The 20,834-nt window shown below is 48.8% G+C and overlaps 2 protein-coding genes across 3 annotated transcripts; both read left to right on the top strand.

Annotated features, from left to right (window-relative positions):
* The first annotated feature begins 732 nt into the window (after positions 1-732).
* On the top strand, positions 733-5,297 carry LOC112877757 (ferredoxin C 2, chloroplastic). Its single transcript, XM_025942117.1, has 8 exons — positions 733-1,068; positions 1,239-1,455; positions 1,565-1,628; positions 4,017-4,105; positions 4,520-4,588; positions 4,704-4,748; positions 4,842-4,900; positions 4,997-5,297. Exons 1-7 carry the CDS (start codon positions 809-811, stop codon positions 4,884-4,886), a joined length of 789 nt encoding a protein of 262 aa, XP_025797902.1. The 5' UTR covers positions 733-808; the 3' UTR covers positions 4,887-4,900; positions 4,997-5,297.
* A 428-nt stretch (positions 5,298-5,725) lies between these two features.
* On the top strand, positions 5,726-12,258 carry LOC112877756 (putative TrmH family tRNA/rRNA methyltransferase). 2 transcript variants are annotated; one of them, XM_025942115.1, is made up of 7 exons: positions 5,726-6,117; positions 6,210-6,489; positions 6,704-6,754; positions 7,232-7,553; positions 10,063-10,166; positions 11,559-11,590; positions 11,941-12,258. In XM_025942115.1, exons 1-7 carry the CDS (start codon positions 5,831-5,833, stop codon positions 12,038-12,040), a joined length of 1,176 nt encoding a protein of 391 aa, XP_025797900.1. In that variant the 5' UTR covers positions 5,726-5,830; the 3' UTR covers positions 12,041-12,258. The 2 variants fall into 2 exon arrangements, with proteins under 2 accessions (XP_025797900.1, XP_025797901.1); XM_025942116.1 differs by lacking the exons at positions 10,063-10,166; positions 11,559-11,590; positions 11,941-12,258 and adding an exon at positions 8,825-9,468 and having other exon boundaries at positions 5,731-6,117.
* Positions 12,259-20,834: the final 8,576 nt, after the last annotated feature.

Here is a 20,834-nt window from a genome sequence, read left to right as displayed (position 1 = left end):
TAAATTAAAAGAAAATGAAAAGAAAGATGAACAGAAGAAGCCGGGCCGGGTGCTGTGCGCCGGCGTGGGCGTGCGGCTCTTGCGGCCTTGCGGGCGTCGGAAGAGCCAAGGCCAAGTACTGTAGGCAGCAGGCAACGACCGAAACCGAACCACGAGGATGATGATCGAGTCGAGCACGCGAGCCGAGAAATCATTGTCGCGGCGAACCTATTGGAATTTGGATGGCACCTGACGACCGCCCGGCGGCGCCGCAGAGCCGTCTCGGGATGGGTTTTTCACGCACGTAGGAGCCGTTCGTGTCCGCTCGACGGTCCTGCGCGGACGGTGGACGGTGGACGGTGGAGGTGCCTATTTGGAGGGAGCAAATGGTGTTTACCTTGGACGGCGGGTGATACTACCGGCGAGTAGGTGGGGGGGCTTTGAACCGCTCCCGAATGGTGAACCGCTGCTGGAGTAGAAAGGCCGCGCTGCGTGCGCCGCGGCACGGCAGCGCGCGTTCGACGGGCGCGTCCTTTGGCAGCGGGCAGCGGCGGCTCGGACCGGACCGGCCGGCCGCCCCGCCTCGGCTACACGATCGCCCGCACGGCGCACGGAGGGGGCGGGCTCCGAAGACGTCGTCTCCGCGACTTGCTCCGCAGCCTAGTGCGTGCGTCCGGGCTGCGGGCCGGCCGGATTCACCCGCCAGGCCGCGCGCACAAAAAGTTTTCCAGGCATGGTCGGCCGACGCGACCCGGCCCGTCCTACTCGTGGATCCGCTCTGCTCCGCCGCACGGTTGAGGGGGGCTCCCCCCGTGAGGCCTCTTGAGGGATGGGATCCAGCGAGCGGCGGGGGAGCGCGCGGCAGGCAGGCCCCTTATCCGCTCCGAGCCAGTCGCGCGAGGATTCCGTCCCGCTCGGCGCTCGCTCACGCAGCAGTCGTCACGCTCCCTACCGTCGCCCCCCGCGCCGGCCGCGGCCGCGAACCCGTCCGTCCGAGCACCACCCGCCACCCGCCGCGGGCCGGACCCGCCCGTCAACTGAGAGCAGAAGGCCGACGGCGGGCATGATGGCCTGCCCCGCCGCCACGACGTACGTACGCGCTCACGCTCCGCCGTCCCGTTTCCTCCCGTTCTCACTTCTCAGCTCGCCCACTGTGCTCGTCGCATTCCCCAAACGTCGCCACTCGCGGTTCCTAATTCACTGGATGCCATGCCTCACTGGCGCACGCTGAACTCGCCAATCCTTGCGCGTCGCTGCAGGGCTCGCATCGGGTGCCTGTGGAGGAGCGAGGGGATCGCCGGCGTCCTCCCCGGCTCCGCGTCCCCGCGCCGGAGCCGTCCCGCGCGGGACACGAGGGCGCGCGCCTCGGAGCTGCAGCAGGCGCCCCGGCCGCCGGCCGCCACTGCCGTCCCCGCCCACAAGGTCACCGTCCACGACCGCCAGCGCGGGGTCGTCCACGAGTTCGTCGTGCCCGAGGTACGCCCAGCCTCGCCCCGCGCGCGTTGTGCTCCGTTGTCTCTGTTTCCTGGGGAAGGAAGGTCTGGTATGGATACTGACATGGGCTCATGGTGGGTGGCGGGCGCAGGACCAGTACATTCTGCACACCGCGGAGGCGCAGGACATCAGGCTGCCGTTCGCGTGCCGGCACGGTAGGTTGCATCCTGAATCCTCCTATCCCCTCTCCGCCCGCGTTTGCAACTCTCATTTGTCCTATACTGTTGCACAGCAACCGAATTCAGCGAGACCTGCATACGCTAATCTGTTGAACTGCTATTCAGGTTGCTTTGTAGGGTTAATTAACTTATCATGATAACCTGGCAACAGCACGATTTTGAATGTTCAGTTGTTTTTTTACAAAGGAATAGTGGCTTTTGCAACGTATCCAGAGCTCCTGACTCCTGATGAATGAAACCGCAATGTCCCTAGGAGATGTCAGTAAATCATATTAGTACATTATTTGCTGTCCATGCATGGCACATGAGCCTTAATTTTCAGCAGCAGCGCTGGCTAGGCTCAATGGCTGGGCACGACTCCCTAGTCCCTATCATTAGAACTGAAATATGACCCTTCAAGATAATTCGAACAATGATGCTGGGATAGTTAGTTAAGAGATTGTAAGAACCACGCCCATCCATCTTCCTAGGAACTGAAATATGAGCAACTCATTAAAATTTGCTGAGTAGTGAGAAGCCCACAAAGTTAAGTTAGCCTGCATTTGACTGAGATCAGTTGCGAGTTACCGGGGCGTGTTCTTGCAATGATCATTCAATATCCTTGTAGTTGCAAACTTGCAAGAAAACAATCAAGCGAGACCAGCTGGCCCATCATGCGGTATTTCTTTTGCGTGATACATAGTGCATGCAGTGTTCACGACATCGCTACACCAAGAGTAGAGTAGAATGTGAATGCCATGGGAGCACCAGACTTGCCCAAGCTGGAATACATGATATGATCCAATATTCATGTAGCAACCATGAACGCGACTGTTAAGTAAGCAGCCGTTGGTAGACTCATTATGCATGACTAGTAGTAGCACTTACAATAATAAAGTTCATCGATGCCAACCATGCTTGTATCCCTCTAGCTTGAAGCATCTGAATTTCTTTCATACAGGGCCTGAAGCACTGTCTTCACCATGGCAGTTGGTAAAAAACTGAAAACCACCCTCCATCCCCTTCTACTTGCAGCCAGCCAGGTAGTTAGTGCTCCAAAATAGACGTGTAAGATGGTGGTGGAAACTGAATGGTGGCTATTATGCCTCCTCCTCTTATGCTGATATGGGTAGCAGCATGTGCAAGTCTTACACGATACTCATATATGGTTATGAGAAGCGTGTAGGGTATGTGCTTCCAACATATAACCATCTGCACTCCTCTGTAGTTGGGCCAAGAGCCCCCTCCATTGTCATTGTGAGTGCATTGTTCACTAGGCTGCATATGTAGGGAAAACTTTGGGCTTCACATATAAACAAGTACTCTTGGGGTTGTAGTTTGACAGGACATCTACTGCATGCAGAATAGAATCTGTGCTTGAGTCTAGCTCCATCTGGTTTTGTATGCTCACCCACTTGGCACCAATGAGTACCTTGTAATTGTTGCGTTTGAAGCTAAACCAAGCTCATGTTTCGCATCACATTGTATTAAGTTGAGCAAATATATATATGCAAGAGAGTAGAGGAGGCAAGTAGTTGTCGCGTTGCAAAACTCATGTGTGTTGTTCATCTTCTCCAAGTATTCGCAAGATTGTGCCAGTGTGTGATTGTGTGAGTTCTGGAATGCTCTAGCACCTAACAGTTTTGATCGTCTAGATGGAAGCTCTCACTTGTACCTGCCATCGACCGAGGAGGTGGGATGGAGAGGCAATATACAAACGTAGTCCAGTCAGACTATTAAGAGTAGAGTCCTTGCTATTAAGTCTAGACCCACCATGCTGCAGCACCTATCTGTTTTTGATCTTCTAGATGGAAGGTCTCACTTGTCCCTGCCGTGCTCCACTCATTTGGGGACCAACGAGGCCCTCGTAATCATTGGCGAAGCTGGTATAAACGCCCCCCATTCTCATTGTGGAATGCATTGTTCACCAGGTCGCATACGGTAGGCGAATCGCTGCGCTTCACACTTGAACCTAGCTTAGCGGCTGAGCTTGATGATGGATTCACTGTGTTTCCTTTCATGTGCACTGAGAGTGGTGAGGACATCAGACTGCCTTCTGCGTGCTGCCTTGATGGGTTCACTAGGTTGTATCCATCATTTCACTGCATCTGGTCAGAAAGATACATAATTGTTTTGATTATGAACTCTTTGTGCCCATTGCTCAAATTTGCCATTTCGCCTTTTTGGAACATGCAGGCAGAACCATGTTGGAATCATTTGGGACTCTCCTATTTGTCTGATACTTCTGGACAACAACTAAATTAAGAATGACCTAAACATGCTATTGCATTTTGATACACTGGTTGCTGCTAGTTTGCGTAGTATCTCCACTTTGATTATTTCTTGTTATCGAGATAATAATTGGAGACTCCTTTTGGCAATCAGGTTGTTGTACAAGCTGTGCAGTCCGGATAAAATCAGGACAAATAAGACAACCTGAAGCACTTGGGATATCTGCAGAACTAAAAGATCAGGTATACCTGTGTTTTCTTCCACTAGTTGGGATCTGATTCGAGTACTGTGTCCATGCCATACTATTGTTCCCCATGTGGGTCTGGAGAATGTGATGCTGTATTGCTTAACCTGTGGTCCAGTTTAGGCAGCTCATGCAACTTCCTGAAGGTCCCTGGGCAATTCCTTGCAGCTTGGTGCATGACTAACGTGACTTCTTTTTAGGAAGGACTATGATTACAATGTAACCGACGATTTAGTATCTTTTGTGTCACATATATGGACATATATTTTTGATTGAGTATAATTTTTAGTTGAGCAACATAGAAAGATTCACCAGTGCAAATTAGTTAACCAATCATAAAATATTGTCTATCGTTGCCTATCAACTACGTAATCCAGTGTTCCTGAGTCCTATTGTATGGTTTCCTTTTCAGGGCTATGCCTTGTTGTGTGTTGGCTTCCCATCTGGTGATGTCGAAGTCGAGACTCAAGATGAAGATGAGGCAAGTACAAAGTCTAAGCACTTTCTGAATATAAAGAACAATATATAGCTCCATATGTAGTAGGAAATAATCTTATGAAACTCACTTATTAAACAAATTGTTTGTCAATTTCCAGGTATATTGGCTCCAATTCGGGAGATATTTTGCACGAGGGCCTGTGGTGAGTAGTACTAACTTTCTGATCTACAAGATGCAGTTATATATTGGTTCTCAGACACTATCCTAAGATGAAATGGACTCCCTTCTTTTTCAGGAAAGAGATGATTATGCGCTAGAACTTGCAATGGGAGACGAGTGAGCAGTGCCTTAGAGGTCGTGTCATCTCAAATTAGAATCCTTGCAATATCGAATACGTTCATTCTCTGTTCTTCCCCTCAAAATCTAACTCTCTGCTTTCACTTCTTTCAGGATCGTGGTTTTAAGCTCTGTTTCTGCAATTGGTAGCTTATAGAGTCACAAGGACCTGCTTCACAAGAGGAGGAGAGATTTTTGTTTTTTGCTTTATTCACAGTTCTCCCATGTTCCGTTGTGTACTTGTGTCCTAGCAGTTTGGCATGTGCAGATGTCCTTCTTGTAAAGATGCCACTTCTGGTAGAGGACGAACAGTATGGACCGTGTAAAGCTGTAAACTACGCTGCATTCAATCTTCAGCGCGAATTGTAATCGCGGGAGCAATGAGATTTGGAGGTGGCATGCAGTACCCGAATAACTTGAACTGCTTGATTGAAGCGGTGCCAAACTGTTTGCGTTGTCATGGGAGGGCGCTGCTTCCAGGCTGCTGGAGCAAGCCAACGCGAACGAAATGTTCGCCCTCGCCGTGTTCCGAGCGGTGACGCCGGCAGGGTGCGGCAGCCTGCGTCGGGCCTGAACGGTCCCTCGCACAATTCCCGCCGGGGAGCGCTTGATGTGCAAAGGTGCTGTTTGCACAATGATCAGTGAACAAGCTTCAGAAATAAGTATGAAATGCGCAGTAATTTCAAAAAGATCCTAGATGAGGTGAAAGTTAATCAAACATATCAAATGTGTCTCAGAGGCAGGCTGTAGTATCCAGTGGCAAAAATGCAGAATGCTTGTGACAAAGGGCACTGGGGAATGCTAGAGTCCATCCCGTCATCCTGACCGTTGGGTGCAAATGTGCAATTTGAGTCCATCAGCAGATAAGATGGGCGCCAAGCCCACGAGGCCAAGTCAACAAACGGAGCGTGCCACACCACGCCCCCAGCTCGGCCGCTCGCCACCGCGATGCTGCTACTGGCGCGAGCCCCGCCGCCGTCCTTGGCGGCCAACTATTCGCCGAGCCCGGAGCGCGCTCTCCGCCTTCGGAGCAAATCCTCGTCCCGCGCCGTCATTGGTACGGCCTCCGCTGCGTCGAAGCCGGCGGCCGCGGCTTCCTCCCGGGCCGGGCATCAGCGCAAGCAGGTGGCGAGCGTGGCGAACCCGCTCGTGAAGCACTGCGTCAAGCTCCGGCTCTCCGCCGCGTACCGCCGCTCCTGCCGCCGCCTCCTCCTCGTCGGCCTCGCCCCCATCCTGTACTCCCCGCGATTCCAGGCCCTTGCCATCTCTGACCCGTCCCGCGAACCTTCTCGTCCTAAATCCTGTGCTCCTGCCCCCCTTGCTTCAGGGAGATGTGTAGGTTTGAGCTTGACGCCATCGATTTCCTGCTTCTCCTGGACGGCGTGGAGGTCCCGGAGGTGCTGCGCGAGTTCTCTGGCGATGTCGTGTTTGTCAGCGCCGCGGTGATGAAGAAGGTGTCCGGCATGCAGTCGGTTGATTCCACCGAGGCGATGGCTGTCCTGCACATGCCTAGGTACTTCTGCGACCTCGGGAGCCATGAGGATGGGGATTCTCTTCATGGGCTGTTCAATCATCCGAAGAGGATTCTAGTCCTTGATGGGATACAGGTGAGGATATGCAGTACCCCACCATTGCGCAGAGATAATTGCTGTCATCATTTATGCTTAGACTACAAAGCATTCCACAGTTCAAAAACATAACAAAATTCTAATCCATGCATTTTGTTTTCGTTCGAAACTAACTTAGTTATGTGCATTACAAGCGTAGTTACAAATTTTGCACAATGCATCTCAAGCTGAACATAGTGCCCTTACCTTGCAGGATCCTGGTAACCTTGGAACGCTGATAAGATCAGCTTGTGCTTTCAAATGGGTACGCCATCTCTTTCTTTAGTGTTACTTCTTACTTGTTGAAGTATATCAGACTGAACTACTGCTACATTGCATTATGTTGACAATATATTGCCACTTCATTAGAGCATATGTTTTTCCTTTCTGAGACCAGATTTGTCATTCTACTTTGATTCTTTTCTAGCTGTTTTGAACCTATTTGATTTATAAGACAAATTGAACTGTCACAGGATAGAGTTCGCAGTAATTTGGGTTTTGAGAATATGCCATGAAATTTCATTCTGCTCCTTTGCTAAAATGAAATTGATTCTGCTCTTATGTAAGATAGGATGGAATGTCCTTATCCAATGCTATTGTTTGCAAGAATTTTTTTATGGGATACACAACACAGGATTCATGTGTACTAAAACTATATCTGGTTCACAAAACCAAATACTCTCTAGTATTTACTGTTCCGACTTCTACACTTCTGACAACCTGTAAACCCAAATGCCAACAGGATGGGGTATTTCTTCTCCCAGCTTGTTGTGATCCTTTCAATGAAAAGGCTCTTCGTGCAGCCCGTGGAGCCTCTTTGCAGCTGCCTATTGTCTCTGGTACCTGGCATGACCTGCATGCATTAATGACTAAATATGATATGAAGATGATGGCAGGCCATCCAGAAAGTAGCAGTGATGCGTCCAAAGGAATCCACTCGCTGTCCAAAGAACTAGCTGATTCACTCTTGAATGAGTCTCTGTGCTTAGTGTTAGGAAGTGAGGGGAATGGCCTCTCTTCAGAAACCCTCCAAGCCTGTGAGCTTGTAAACATTCCAATGGAAGGTACTTTTGAATCTCTGAATGTTTCGGTTGCAGGTGGTATATTTTTGTTCATGTTACAACCCAAATATCAAATAGATAGCAGAACTTTAACCCCTTAACTTTGCATTTGCTTCTTTGATGTTGTCTTCTTGTTAACTCTTTTTCTCTTTGCATTTAACTAGTTGTTTGTTTCTTATTCTTGTTTTCTGTGGGTTTCATCTCTAGCCTACCCCAACTTGCTTGGGACAAAAGGCTAAGTTGTTGTTGTTGTTGTTGTTGTATTTAACTAGTTGTTTGTTTCTATCTTCACTGCTAATGCTGATTCAAGGGAAATGAACAGTTTGTTCAATCTGGTTTATTTTTTGATGAACAAGAAACGTAAGGGAACTTTTACTCATGGAATTTCTTACTATGATGGTGTCATGTAGTTTTAGTGTTCCACCAGCTCTTTAATAAAGGAAGCATGCTGTGATGCCTGATTAATGATCATTTCAGAAAAAAAAGAGCTTGATTAATTTTTTACCAGTGTAGACTACATATAATGCTGGAATGTTTGACGATATTTCTTCTAGATAAATGGGAAAAAAAATCAATTCTGGCCTCTTCACGTGGCTACTATCTAAAGTGTTCGGAACTTAAGTTTAGAGACAGCAGAAACCTTACCGGTTAATATTGCAAAACGTCTCCATAGAAGTTAGGAGAAACTGCGATGGTATATCAATACGCATACCATGATAAGACGCAGGAAATCTTTACAGGTTTTGTGTTTAATCCTTGGGTGCCACTGTTAGTGCTTTAGTCAAGGATCATGATCCTGTAACAACAATAACATAAGAGGATTCTGGATAATGGATGTTATAAGCCTTTTAGAACTAAGTAGGCCATGGCAGCATCCCACATGAGTGATTTATGGCCATGAAAAATCCACTTGTCCCTTTTCCAATAATTATTTTCTAAAAGAGAAGTACTTCATCGTTTGTTGTTTGCAAGATAAGCTGTATAGGATGCTTGCAATTTTAGAATGAACTCTCATTGAGCTAGACCTTTTACTATTGATGTTTGAAATTCCTAGTAGAGAGGAAGATTCATTGCTTTGTGTGCAAACCTCTTTGCAAGTTTGCATGCGAATAAACTGATCTGTACCTGGATTGCACTATACTTCTCTGACCTTCATAGGAACATGTCAATGCAACAGAAAATTCAGCTTAATTGCTGTCTTCTTGATGTTCTGCTCTGTTGAACACGTGACAACGTTATAGATTATTGAGAACATGATGCATTACGGTCTACAGGAGGAGCTTCCTTTTTCCCCCCTCTTTCCTGGAAAATTTGAGTATTCCCATCCTAGAGAAGTTATGGCACCAGGATGAAGGCTCTGTCCCATGGTTTTTCCTTTTGCTGACTGTTGGCTAACACATGCACGAAAATATCTACAGTACAACTATTTGTTGCAACAGAATTGAGCAATTGACACTGAATGCTCATGCCAAATGATTATTCCTTGATCCTATGACCCGTACATAAATAAATTTATGAGTATGAAAGAACAAAACACAAAGTTGATTTCCACTCAGTGAGGGGGCAAATAATTTGTGTTAGGTTTGTGGCTTCTCAGTTGGGTTCGGTTCTTGGTGATATCAAATCTACTATCTAGGTAATGAAAACTAAGATCAGCAAAACTCCTGGCATTATGCCTGCACCACAATGACATATTTTGCAGGACTTGTTACAAGATCTTCCATGATTCACCACTGCTGACTTTGTATCATGCTTGTCCTAAAATAAAACACACTATCACCTTCTATTGGCGTCACTTCAACTTGTTCCGGGCTGGCTTAGTTGGATGTTCAAAAGCATGCTTTCAGGTGGAACTTGCTTTGTTAACAGGTAAGAGCATCCTGAGTCATAACTCATAAGCAATCTGGATTTGACTGTTGCAATCAATGTATGCATGCCTGTAGCTCACTGAAATGTTAGTGCTGCTTTCAGTTCCTGTCTACTTTGACGCTAGACCAATATTTTTCAAGGAATCATGTACCAGTTCGTAAAGGATTTCTTGGCATCTACAATCGTTTTGCCTTAGTTTATATGCGAATAGTGGTTTATTTTATTTCTTTTTTCATGACAAATAATATTATCATTCTCACTTTCAACTTCTACTGTTTGTAGAGCACTGGTCTTTTCTTCTTCTTTTTTCCTCCTCTTGGAGCAATAGCATCTGTTTTTAGTAAATCCATTCTGCAGGGTGTGTGTGTGTTTCATTTTATTCTTCCAGCAATAGCGTCTGTTTTAGGAAATCCTAATTTGATTTGCCTTCTGTGCTTCAATGCTTTGTTGTCTGCAGCTCATAAGTTGATTATGCTTATAAAAAATTTGCTACAGTAGTTGTAAATAGCTCTTGCTCTGAACTTACATTTTTCTGGGAAGTGTTATTGGCTCATTAAAATATCAATAATAATAGTTCTTAAATCCTTCCAATTTTTAAATTTATTTAAATACCTTTACCCTGTATAAACTGCTTGATACTCAGGGAATGAGCTGACGAACCCATTTACACAAGCAGAACTGCTAGTGTATTGCTTGCCTTGTCTGCTGCAACTGGAAACAAATACACTACCTCCTGCTTGTGAAAAGGTACTACGCTATCTATGGTATGCTGAGTAACCAACCACTAGGCTGTCTAGGCACAAGCAATCAAATACATATTTTTACAGAATCTGTATCAAAAGTTTATAGAGTCAGCTGCATCACAGCATTCACATGCTTTGCCACCAAAGTACTAAGATGCTACCTGTGCTGACACCTGAAAAAGACAACCTAATAGGAAATAAAGTTAAAGTTGATTGATCAATGCGCTGGCTGGCATTGTGGAACATCAAGATGTTGGATAAAGCAGCGAAACACTACTTGTAGTTGTTATTTGAACGAACCATTCTGGGAGCATGATTTTGTACTGCTTTATTCAGTTTGCTTTTTGTCTATTTGTAATAAACAACTTGTTCAGGTTGTCTTAGGTGGTCCAAGCACTGGTTAGTAACTCCCTGTACCAGTCAGCCATTAAGAGCATAGGCTGAAACATTTGGTAACTTTCTCCTTTCATAGCAAAGCTTCCATAGTACCGCTTACTTTTGTAATGGATTTAAATGGTTTAGCTCACAGTCTAGTATTGTTTCTGGCTTGCATGTTCTTTAAACATGACTGGAATGTTTTGATCTGTATTTCTCAAAAGACACTGAAGAATTACTTCTGTTAACTGTACTATTTACCTAAGGAGCTATTTATGTCTATTTCTAGCTTTATTGATAAAATACGGGGTAAAATGAGACGAGGAAAGGTTCCAAGAGTTTGTGTTCCTTTTTTGTTCCTTATTATATTTAACTTTTTTGTTCACATAAATTTAAGAGATAAACGGAGCAAAGTTTGCATTCATGTCAACTATTTATTCATTAGTTCTAAATTGTAGAGGATGATGTACCCTTTCAAAACTTGACATCTGAAATGAATTTTCTCATGGTGACTGTGATTGCATCTGTAGTAGCTATGAATTCTTGAGCTGTCAGGCTTACGATACGCTGAATATTTTTCCTATATCAAGTGGTGAGACAACATTTGTCAACTTCCGTTTCTGCCAATCTTGGATTAGTTATTCTGATGTCATTGTGCATAATTCCATCATTATCTTTTATGTGACAATGATAGTCCTCAATTCCAAATTGCACTTGTTTTGTGATCAGTAACCATCTGGCCATCTGGGACATCAGCTGTATATTTATTTTAGAAAGAAACATGGACGGTTTCCTGCCAGTAGTGCGAGTAATGTAAATTAAGTCGTTACTCTGCGTGCACAATCTTGATACCACTATGCAGCAAAGCAGTGAACGAAACACTAATGTAAATTAAGGTCTTTTACGTTTTTCTTGACTTTATCATGGTCCATGTGCATAATGTATGTCTACTGGCTTTGTGCCAAACACAGTTGATCATGCTCTTTTTTGGCCTCAATTTTTCACATGTTCGGAAGTACAGACAGAGAGCAGTGATGGACCAATCATGTTCAGGTACGAACATAAAATATCTTAGGTTTTGACATGCCTTCACATGCACAGTGCCTACTTCCACGGAAAGGAGGTGATATGGTATTGGTACCTACCACCTAGATGCTTCCGATCGTGCTTCTTCATCATCCATGTCTTTATAGCCTTTCCCGAACCAAGTTTAGTCAAGTTATCTAATCAACATTATCACTCTGCCTATGCCAACATAGGCAAGTTTGTTTGCTGCCTCCAGTGACCAGCGTGTCACAGTGCTATGCTTCATTGTGGAACTGCGGCATGTTTTCCTTGTCAATTGATAATGCATTAATGCCCATGGACTCACATGATTGCCTTTCTGACTCTGAATCATGCAGGGTTGGTGTTCCTGCAGCGCATGCCATATGGCACCTTTGCCTTGTCGATCCTTTTGGTGTCTGGAAAGGGGCACGGCTCGGCTTGGTTTGGTCGTGTTGATAGATCTGGAGGCCATTGATTGGTGCATCGTTTGGGATTGCATCGGGAGGCCACTGATTGGTGCATCATGTAGCTGAATTAAGCATTGACGGGTTGGTGAATGACACTACACTAGCCTCTGGTTCCCATTTGGAAAGAGCGATCAGATCAGGTAAACAAAGCTGAGCTGTTGCGGCCTGGTACCTTCAATGCATCTGACTTGTACGCTGGCGTCGTTTTTTTTTCCTTGACAGGATCGGGGATATTTTGTTAGTTTTTTTTTAAAAAAAGGAGACCATCAATTTCGCTTTATTTGCTGGGAAGGGGTTCAGGCATCAGAGCATTGCCCATGTGGATGTAGGGCTCCCGGAAGCTCCCAGAAGCAACTAACATCGCGGGCTCTGATTATTGGAGAAGCGAAAATGCTTCACAGGAAGAGAAGTGGAATTTTAAGGTGGAAATTTGTTCTGCTTCTCCCAGTAGGGTCGGATTTTACTTGGACAAGGACACCCAAGAATTTCGGAAGATGCTTGGCGTGATACGCCAAGTTGCTAGCAGCCATGCCGATGTGAATATGTGACAGGAGCAGCGAGGACGAGGGCACGAGGCAGTGAGGCAGGGACGACCCCATACGTGGCATTGCCCAAAATCTTAAAATCTTTCTAGTACAGGCACTGCAGCATCCTCCGCACGTGTGGGGCCCACACGTGTTTGACAGAGCGACCACGCTTCTGTCTGCATGCATCTCGTTCCACCACACGTAACGTGCACGCTTTGAAATGACTGCACGTTCGCCGCGGCCAAGACCCACGTACTATACGATCCGTGCTGGTGGCGGATGACGACGACCGGGATGGTCTGGTCGAGGGCGTTCTCGTCGGTGCGGCTGATGACGTGGCACGCGTGCTACTTTCGTATGCAAACAAGGCAGCACGCAGTCCTGGCGCTGAGCTGGCTTCCGTGCCACGGATACAGGCCCGTGCATAAACTGGTCGTTTCACACTAGTAGTGGTGGTTAATCATATACTACGTGTGCTCTACTATACGAGTCTATGACCGACGCGAAGCGTCTTAGTTTCAGACACAAAGTGAACAATTCCTTTTGAGACTAGGTCAGCTTCCACGGTCCAGACAGATTCTCGAGAAAACGGAGCAAATTCCATTTGGCGAGGAATGGCTTTGAAAGGTGGACGATGCAGCTATAGTATTGGGAGCCGACTATACTATGCGTGTGGCACAAAGTCAACTGGGACGGTGCGTTAAGCGGACCTTGCTTTCCCTGTCCTCTGCGGTTTCCGTGCGGCCTCGCCGCCGGCTTTGACGCCGCCGCCAGGTCACTCCGCCGGGCTCAGACAGCCCGGCCGGCCGCGGCGGCCGTCGATCGGGTGCTTCGCAGCTTCTCGCCTCGATACACCGCTGCCGCCTGTCGTCGAAGCCGCAGGTTGCCACGCTTCGTGGACCATGCGTGCCATCGATGGCTAGCTAGCTTAATTGGAGCGTACGCAAACACGCGCGTTTACTTTTCCACCGTTGACTTGCCTCACCGAGTTCAAAAGGTGCCTGCCGTTGAATTCCCATGGTGACCGAAGAATGAAGCGTGAATGTAGTCTCCGGTTTAATATCTGAAAACGATGGTTGTTAGGTTATTCTATACTGCTACCTCCGCCGTGAGTCCATCACGATCACGAAAGGTAAGCTGGCCACTAATTTAATTACTCTCTGTGGACCGTCGTTGAAATACAGAAACATCGAGGCCCGGGACAGCAACTTGCAGTGCCTGGTTATTAGTACGGCTTACGAATCAGATTGATTTATTAATCCCTCCGTAAGCGCAACGCTCCACCGATCGAATTCCAGACCTGTTTAATTTGTGACACACATAACCAGTAAAAATTTCAAAAAAAAAAATCCCATGTCGAGAAAAATCTTCCACCAAAAAGGCAAAGAAAACTCCGTGATCCAAAAACAGAATTCAACAAAACGGCTGTAAAAAGGATTCTTACAAGCATAAGTACATAGGTATATATAATCAACGACGACCGTGCCAAGTTCGTGCAATGCAAATATGGGCTACGTGACATCACACCGCCGCCCTGTTCGTTGCACCCATCGTGTGAGCAGAGACTCTCACATGCTCCTCAACAGAATCAGAACCAAGCACGCATCACGACCGCGTGGCCGGCAGCTGGCCGGCCGCTCGATCACACACCTTTCGTCCAAGCAAAGCACACTGCTCTTCATCTTTTCTAAAAAAAAAACAAAAGAGCATACTGAATGCTGCTCACCAATGCTGGCCATGCAGCGCCAAACTTTTAAAAGGCGCCGCTGCCCCATCCGCTCTCCCAGCTGAATCTGCGTGTCGCTGCCACCAAAGCAAGCAAGCAATTAGCTAGGCGCGCGCAGGCACGCACCCAGCGCTGCCCGACGCTCGGACGCAACGCAGGCTATAGCTAGCTGGTGGTGGAGTTGTGGTGGTAGAGCAAGAGATCGAGGACGCACGCGAGTGCTAGGAGGTCAGTGCTCGTGAGCTGGAGCGCATCGGCCGGTCTCGATCGAGATCGATCGGCGCGCGTGTACGTCGACGAGATGGATGGCCGGTCGATATTGCTGGAGCAGACGACAAAAGGTGCGCTGCGTAGGGCGCGTATGGTTAGTTGTAGCTAGCGGCCATCGATCCGCCGTGATCCTGCCTATCGACGACGGTGATGGCTGATGAGTCAGCAGCTGGATCGATCGCGGCGTCTTTGCGTGTGACCCTGCGATTCCTTTTTATGACACCGAGCTTTCAGCTGGGAACCGACGATAGATCGCAATGCCTCGCTCGATCCCTTTTCCTGAATCAGGGATCGGAGTAACTGATCATGGTTCGACATGTGCGCATATTGAGCGAGATATTTCGCAAAGGAGGGAGGAGGAGGAGGAGAAGAAATGTTAGCCAAAAGCAGCTCATTTTGGCGTGCTACTAAACCTACTACGGAGTTCTGTAACTTGTAGGAGTATTTATTTGATACTCCATGTGAAAGAAATTAATTACAGTAATGAATATTTGGTAGCACAAAATTGCTAAAATCAACGCTCCACGATGGGGTTATTACACAGTAACGAATGCTATACAATTCAGTAGCACAAAGTTACTGAAATCTATTTATTCTGAGTACTAGGATGTGGTTATTACACGACGCTCCACTCACTAATTCCATGATAAAGAGGCGTGTGAATCTTTTCAGAAGAAGAAAAAGGAGCTGTGGGGAAATTCAGACGGCAGTACCAAGAGTGTCTTTGGATCCGAGTGCTAATACCCAAAAATACTATCTTTTTGAATCCAAATGCTAATACCCAAAAATACTAATAGCAATAGTCCATCCAAACAAAAGTGCTAATGGGGTGGGCTAAACTTTAGCCAAGATTTAAAACTTTCACAAAAGATTAAAGTGCTAATATGTGCTAAAGTTTAGCACCCAACTTTACTCTATCCAAACGGATCCTAACGTATAAAATGGTAACACAATCAACAATCCAGAAATAATCCCAGAACGCACAAATACTATCGATCTCTATTGCTCCATACAAAAAAAAATGGGCAATACTACTCCTATCGGATTTTCATTTGTCGTGGGAAACGAATATTCACCGTGGCCTGATTCTATCGGATTTGGTTGTGCATCAATTGCTTCTGCAATAACTAACATCACCAATTTGGTATATTAATGACCGGCCCCATCGGTTCGAATGGCAGCCGGATTTATTTGTATTGAAAGTTACACACAGAGCCGCTTTGAATGCTCGCCAACTTCAGCTAGCACACGCGATTTTTTTACTCTATCTGACCGATCAGAATATTCTGCGCTGGCTGATCAAGTTAATTCTGTCGGATTTGATTGTCCTAGACCTGATGTGCTTGCTGTGTTGTTCCATGGCTTGTTAGGCTATCTCCAGCGATATCCCCTAAATCTCATCCTCTATATCCATCCTCCATATCAACTTCATCCTCTATACCAAATTTAACTCCAACAACATCCCCTATTTCCATCCTCTATACCCCACAATCTCAATTTTCTATCTTTTCTTCCAACTACCATTTCCCCAGCTGCTCCCGCCGCCCCTGCTCCCCACCGCGCGCCCGCGCGCATGCTCCCGCCGCCCCTGCTCCCCCCGCGCCCCCGCGCCCCTGCTCCCGCCGCGCCGCCCCGCCCCGCCCCGCCGCGCCCCGCCCCGCCCTCCGGCTCCGCCCCGCCCCGCTCCGCGCGCCTCGCCCGCCCCTGCTCCCTCCGCCCCGCCCCGCTCCCTCCGCCCCGCCCCGCTCCGCGCGCCTCGCCCGCCCCTGCTCCCTCCGCCCCGCCCCGCTCCCTCCGCCCCGCCCCGCTCCGCGCGCCTCGCCCGCCCCTGCTCCCTCCGCCGCGCCCCGCCCCGCCCCGCCCCGCCCCTGCTCCCTCCGCCCCGCCGCGCCTCGCCCGCCCCTGCTCCCTCCGCCCCGCCCCGCTCCGCGCGCCTCGCCCGCCCCTGCTCCCTCCGCCGCGCCCCGCCCCGCCCCGCCGCGCCCCGCCCCGCCCCTGCTCCCTCCGCCCCGCCGCGCCTCGCCCGCCCCTGCTCCCTCCGCCCCGCCCCGCTCCGCGCGCCTCGCCCGCCGCCCTCCGCCCGCGCACCTCGCCCGCCCTCCGCCCGCGCCGCGCCCCGCCGCCCCTGCGCCTGCGCCGCCCCTCCGCCGCCCCTGCGCCTGCGCCGCCCCCGCGCCTGCGCCCCGCCGCCCCGCCTCCTCTGCTGCCCGCCCCGCCTCCTCTGCCGCCCGCGCCTCGCTCGCCCCTCCGCCGCCCCGCCTCCTCTGCCGCCCGCCCCGCCTCCTCCTCCGCCCGCCGCCTCTGCCGCCTCGCCCGCCCCTCCGCCGCCCCGCCTCCTCCTCCGCCCGCCCCGCCTCCTCTGCCGCCCGCCCCGCCGCCGCCTCCGCCGCCCGCCCCTCCTCCGCCCGCCCCGCCTCCTCTGCCGCCCGCCCCTCTGCCGCCTCCGCCACCCGCCCCTGCGCCACCGTCCCGAGCCGCCGCCCCTGCGCCGCCGTCCGGCGCCGGCGCCGCGCGCGCCGCCCCGCGGCGCCCCGCCGGCCGCGCGGAAGGGGCCGGTGGAGATGCGCTCGAGGGCGAGAGCGATGGAGGACGCCCGGTACTTTCTCCCTCTGTGCGGGACGCAGTCGGCTTCCTCCATTTTACCGCACGCTTTGGAGCACATCGCTGGAGCGTCCCCGTGCTACAGTATCCCCTACTGTAAGGGAACCGAACCGTTTACAGGTCGTCGTTGGAGATAGCCTTAGCCTAGCACTAGGCCGTAGCACATACTTAGGCCCTGAACTAAACAGGACCTCACTGCTCAGGCAAAATGCTATGACCTGGGAAAAGCAAAGTGTGTTCTGTATGTGTGATGCGTCCAATCAGTCCGTCGAGCTCGCTTGTGCGTCAGGTCATATCTCCAGCCAGCAGCCTAAATAGCTGCTCGTACTAAATTATTCTTTGCATAAACAGTACAGTAGTAGTAGTAGAGAAAATCATCTAAATTCCGATATTATTGTTAAATCTTAGCTTCCAACAGACGACACGTACGGCAAGGCAAAAATTAAAACGATCTTAATCTTGAACATGCACGCACGCCGCAGGAAGAGGGGGCGACAAAAAGGACTCCATTCCCTTTCTACTTCGTCTTGAAAGATTCGGTCAAAATGTACTACTAAAATTTCCATGTGCCGGCCGAGAAAATCTTTGCAAAGTACAAACTTGGAGGGAAGAAAATATGAACGGATCGAATATTTTACTGAGTTACGGTACGGAGAGCACGCTTTTGCTTCCAAATTCAGGGTGGTTTTTGTGTTTGTAAAATTCAGGAGGGGAGAGATAATAAAATCATAAGGATCCGAGTCACTGGTGTGGTGTCACATGCCAGCACATGTGGTCCGTGCCTCGGTATTCCCTCTCTCAGTGTTTGCATGTGCATGCTGCTGCTGCACGGCCTCAAGTAGTCACGTGTACGCGCCCAGCCCTGTAAGAAAATACTAGCAAAACAAAGCAATTTCTCGAGGAAATTAAACAATGCCATCCATGTCTAAGTCTGGTGCCAACGGGGGGCGGTACCGCCCCCTGTCGGCCCAGCTCAGGCGGGAGTGAGAAGAGAGGCGGGCGGGAGAGAGAGAGAAGGCGGGAGTAATCCCGCCGGGTGGGAGCGGGCGCTATCGCCCCGCTCTCGCCCACGTTGGCAGGCCGGAGCGAGACGGCGCACTGGTGTCGGGCGAGAGGGGTGGGGCGGGAGTGACGTGACGCATTTCTATTGGTCCACGTGGAGGTTGAAATAATTAAATTTGGAAAAGAAAAGCTGATGTGGAGAAGAGAGAAGTGAGAGCTGGCAATATAGCCTGTGCTTGGAGGGGTAGGGTGAAAGAGGGGTGAGAGTGAGGGTGAGAGCTAACGTGGTGGGGAAATACCTCCCCCCACTACTGAACTCAGCCTAAGACTCTAAGGGGACAAATTACCATACTACCCATCTGCCTTTTCAAAACAAAAGTCATTTAGCAAATGGTTCGGAGCGTTTCTTACATATAAATCTTTCATGCATGTAGCTAGGACTCGTATCATTCGAGAATCGAAATGGTCAAACTAATTTGCTTCCTCACAATCACAAACTTATAAGCAACCTAAGTTTGTAGGTAATATAACATATACTCCCTCTTTTCTATATGGGGTTTTGGCAGTCCAAAACCATGCTTTTACTAACAATAAATCTAATAGCATGTAAATTATAGAACGAAACTAATACCATTTGATTCGTATTTTTTTTAAAAAAAACTTTCTAAGGATCATGATTGCAATATTTTATAAGCAACCTAATAAGGCTAATATCATATGTCACTTTTAATTTTTTTTGTTATACATATAGGCAAATGGAACCGCATGCATAAGTTCCTTACGAAGGTAGAATCTCTCCATATATATGTATTAACATTTTTCAAAGATGGTGTTTCCATGACTACAACAAATCTTGATATGGTTACATTTATGTCAAATTTGGGCGAAAGATTAAAGTGAAGGCAATATACAAATGTGATATACCAAATTATGCACTTTAATTTTGTATGCGGTTCAATCATATGAGGCAGATCTTAGACAAGTGGTTCATAACAAAATATATTTCTCCAACATGTGTGCTAAAGGTCCACGCAATAAATGGGACCACAAATTATTGTCTTATTGGTTATCGGTATCGCATACGTGACTATAACAATCTTAAGAATTGACGACTAAAAACTAAGATTTTATGAACGACTGGCGAATATATAGACTCCTCCCTTAATTTATATCCTAGATACGAATGTGTACGATCGAGAATATTTGTATTTTAGTCATATAAATAGCACCATCATGTGGGTTTAGTTGAGATGGTATATACACATGGGGCTTTGATTCGTACAAAGAGTCAGATCCTATCAAATTTACTTCCAGTATGACACCAAACTATAAAAATACATGCCACGAAACTAACTTGTGGTTGTTCGTAGAACCATGACAGAGATAAAAGTAAAAGAGTATGCATAGTATGACCAGTATGGAAGAAATAAAAAGAGTATGCATTAGATCACTGTTCTTTTTTGCCATAAAACGAAATGTGACAGCCTTTCACACACTAAAACATTTGTCAAAGCTTCCATTTTCTTGACCACGACAAATCCGATTCGGTCCTCTCGGTGTCAAAATTCGGTGAGACCCGAAAGCGAAGGCAGTATATCCGAATTCCGATCGCGAAGTGTCTCCCTCGCCTCACATTCGACCAGCGTGATACTCGCACAAATCTGCAGGCCACACCGGTTCATTGAACCTGGACACTCCTCATTTTTTTTTCTTCCAAAACCACGTCCAGGTCCACTCCAAGGGATTGGGCTGGTGGTGGGAAGCAAGCGCCGGTTATACCTTTGGTGCTTTGACACGGCGCGAGGTTTTCCCGGGCCCCCAAGATAAGAAAACGAAAACCTTTGCGATGGCTGGCTGGCCGCTTCCGACACCTCGGAGCTCGCGCGGATACCGTGGTCTCCCTACTGGCAACTTGGCGTGGCGCCAGAGCAGAGTGGGCAGCGGCGAAAGGTTCCGGCAGCGCGTGAAGTGGCAGGCGGTCGCGGCCAGCTCGGGGCAGCCAAGTTCGGTGTGGATTCCGGGCGGCCAGTCCCATGGAATCACTCGCTGCAACTTGCTTGAATTGCATGCATGGCTCGTGCAGAGTGGCGCATCCCGCGAGCGATGGCGAGGCTGCCCGCCGCCATGCCGGGCTGGCCACGCGTTCGTCTACCCTCCCGGTCCGCAAGGCGATGCCCTCGCCCTGGTTCTCCGTCGCAACTGCTGACGGTTCGTGAAAGCTGGTAGTAACGGAACGGCTCTGTTGGTCAGTTACGCTAGCTAACGCATCCGCTCACGCACACCAGTGCGCTACAGCAAGAATGAGCTAGTGGTATTTGCTTGAAACAAATTAATTAAAATACTAGTAGTCTTTTTTGAACGACATAAATTACTGGTCCTACTCCTAGTAAAGTAGGCAAGGCAAGGCGTAGAAGAAAACGAGAGACGAAAAGGGAAAGGATCCAGCGGGGGGAGGCGGGCACGCAGACAAACCGGCCGGAGGGCCGGGACACGCAGTCCAAAACCACCCGCATCAGCGGCGGACCAGCAGCAGATCGCCGGTGGCCCGGCCCCGGCCGGTACCACCCTTTTACTCCACGCCCGCCCAGATTTGAAGTAATCGTAAATCGGGAGGGGCAAAGCGAAAAAAAGGCACCGCATTTGTTTTCCGAGGGAAA

Source organism: Panicum hallii, chromosome 9 (assembly GCF_002211085.1).
Source record: "Panicum hallii strain FIL2 chromosome 9, PHallii_v3.1, whole genome shotgun sequence".
Lineage (NCBI taxonomy): Eukaryota > Viridiplantae > Streptophyta > Magnoliopsida > Poales > Poaceae > Panicum > Panicum hallii.
Note: the sequence above shows the minus strand (reverse complement) of the source record. Positions and strands in the feature narration are given on the sequence as shown.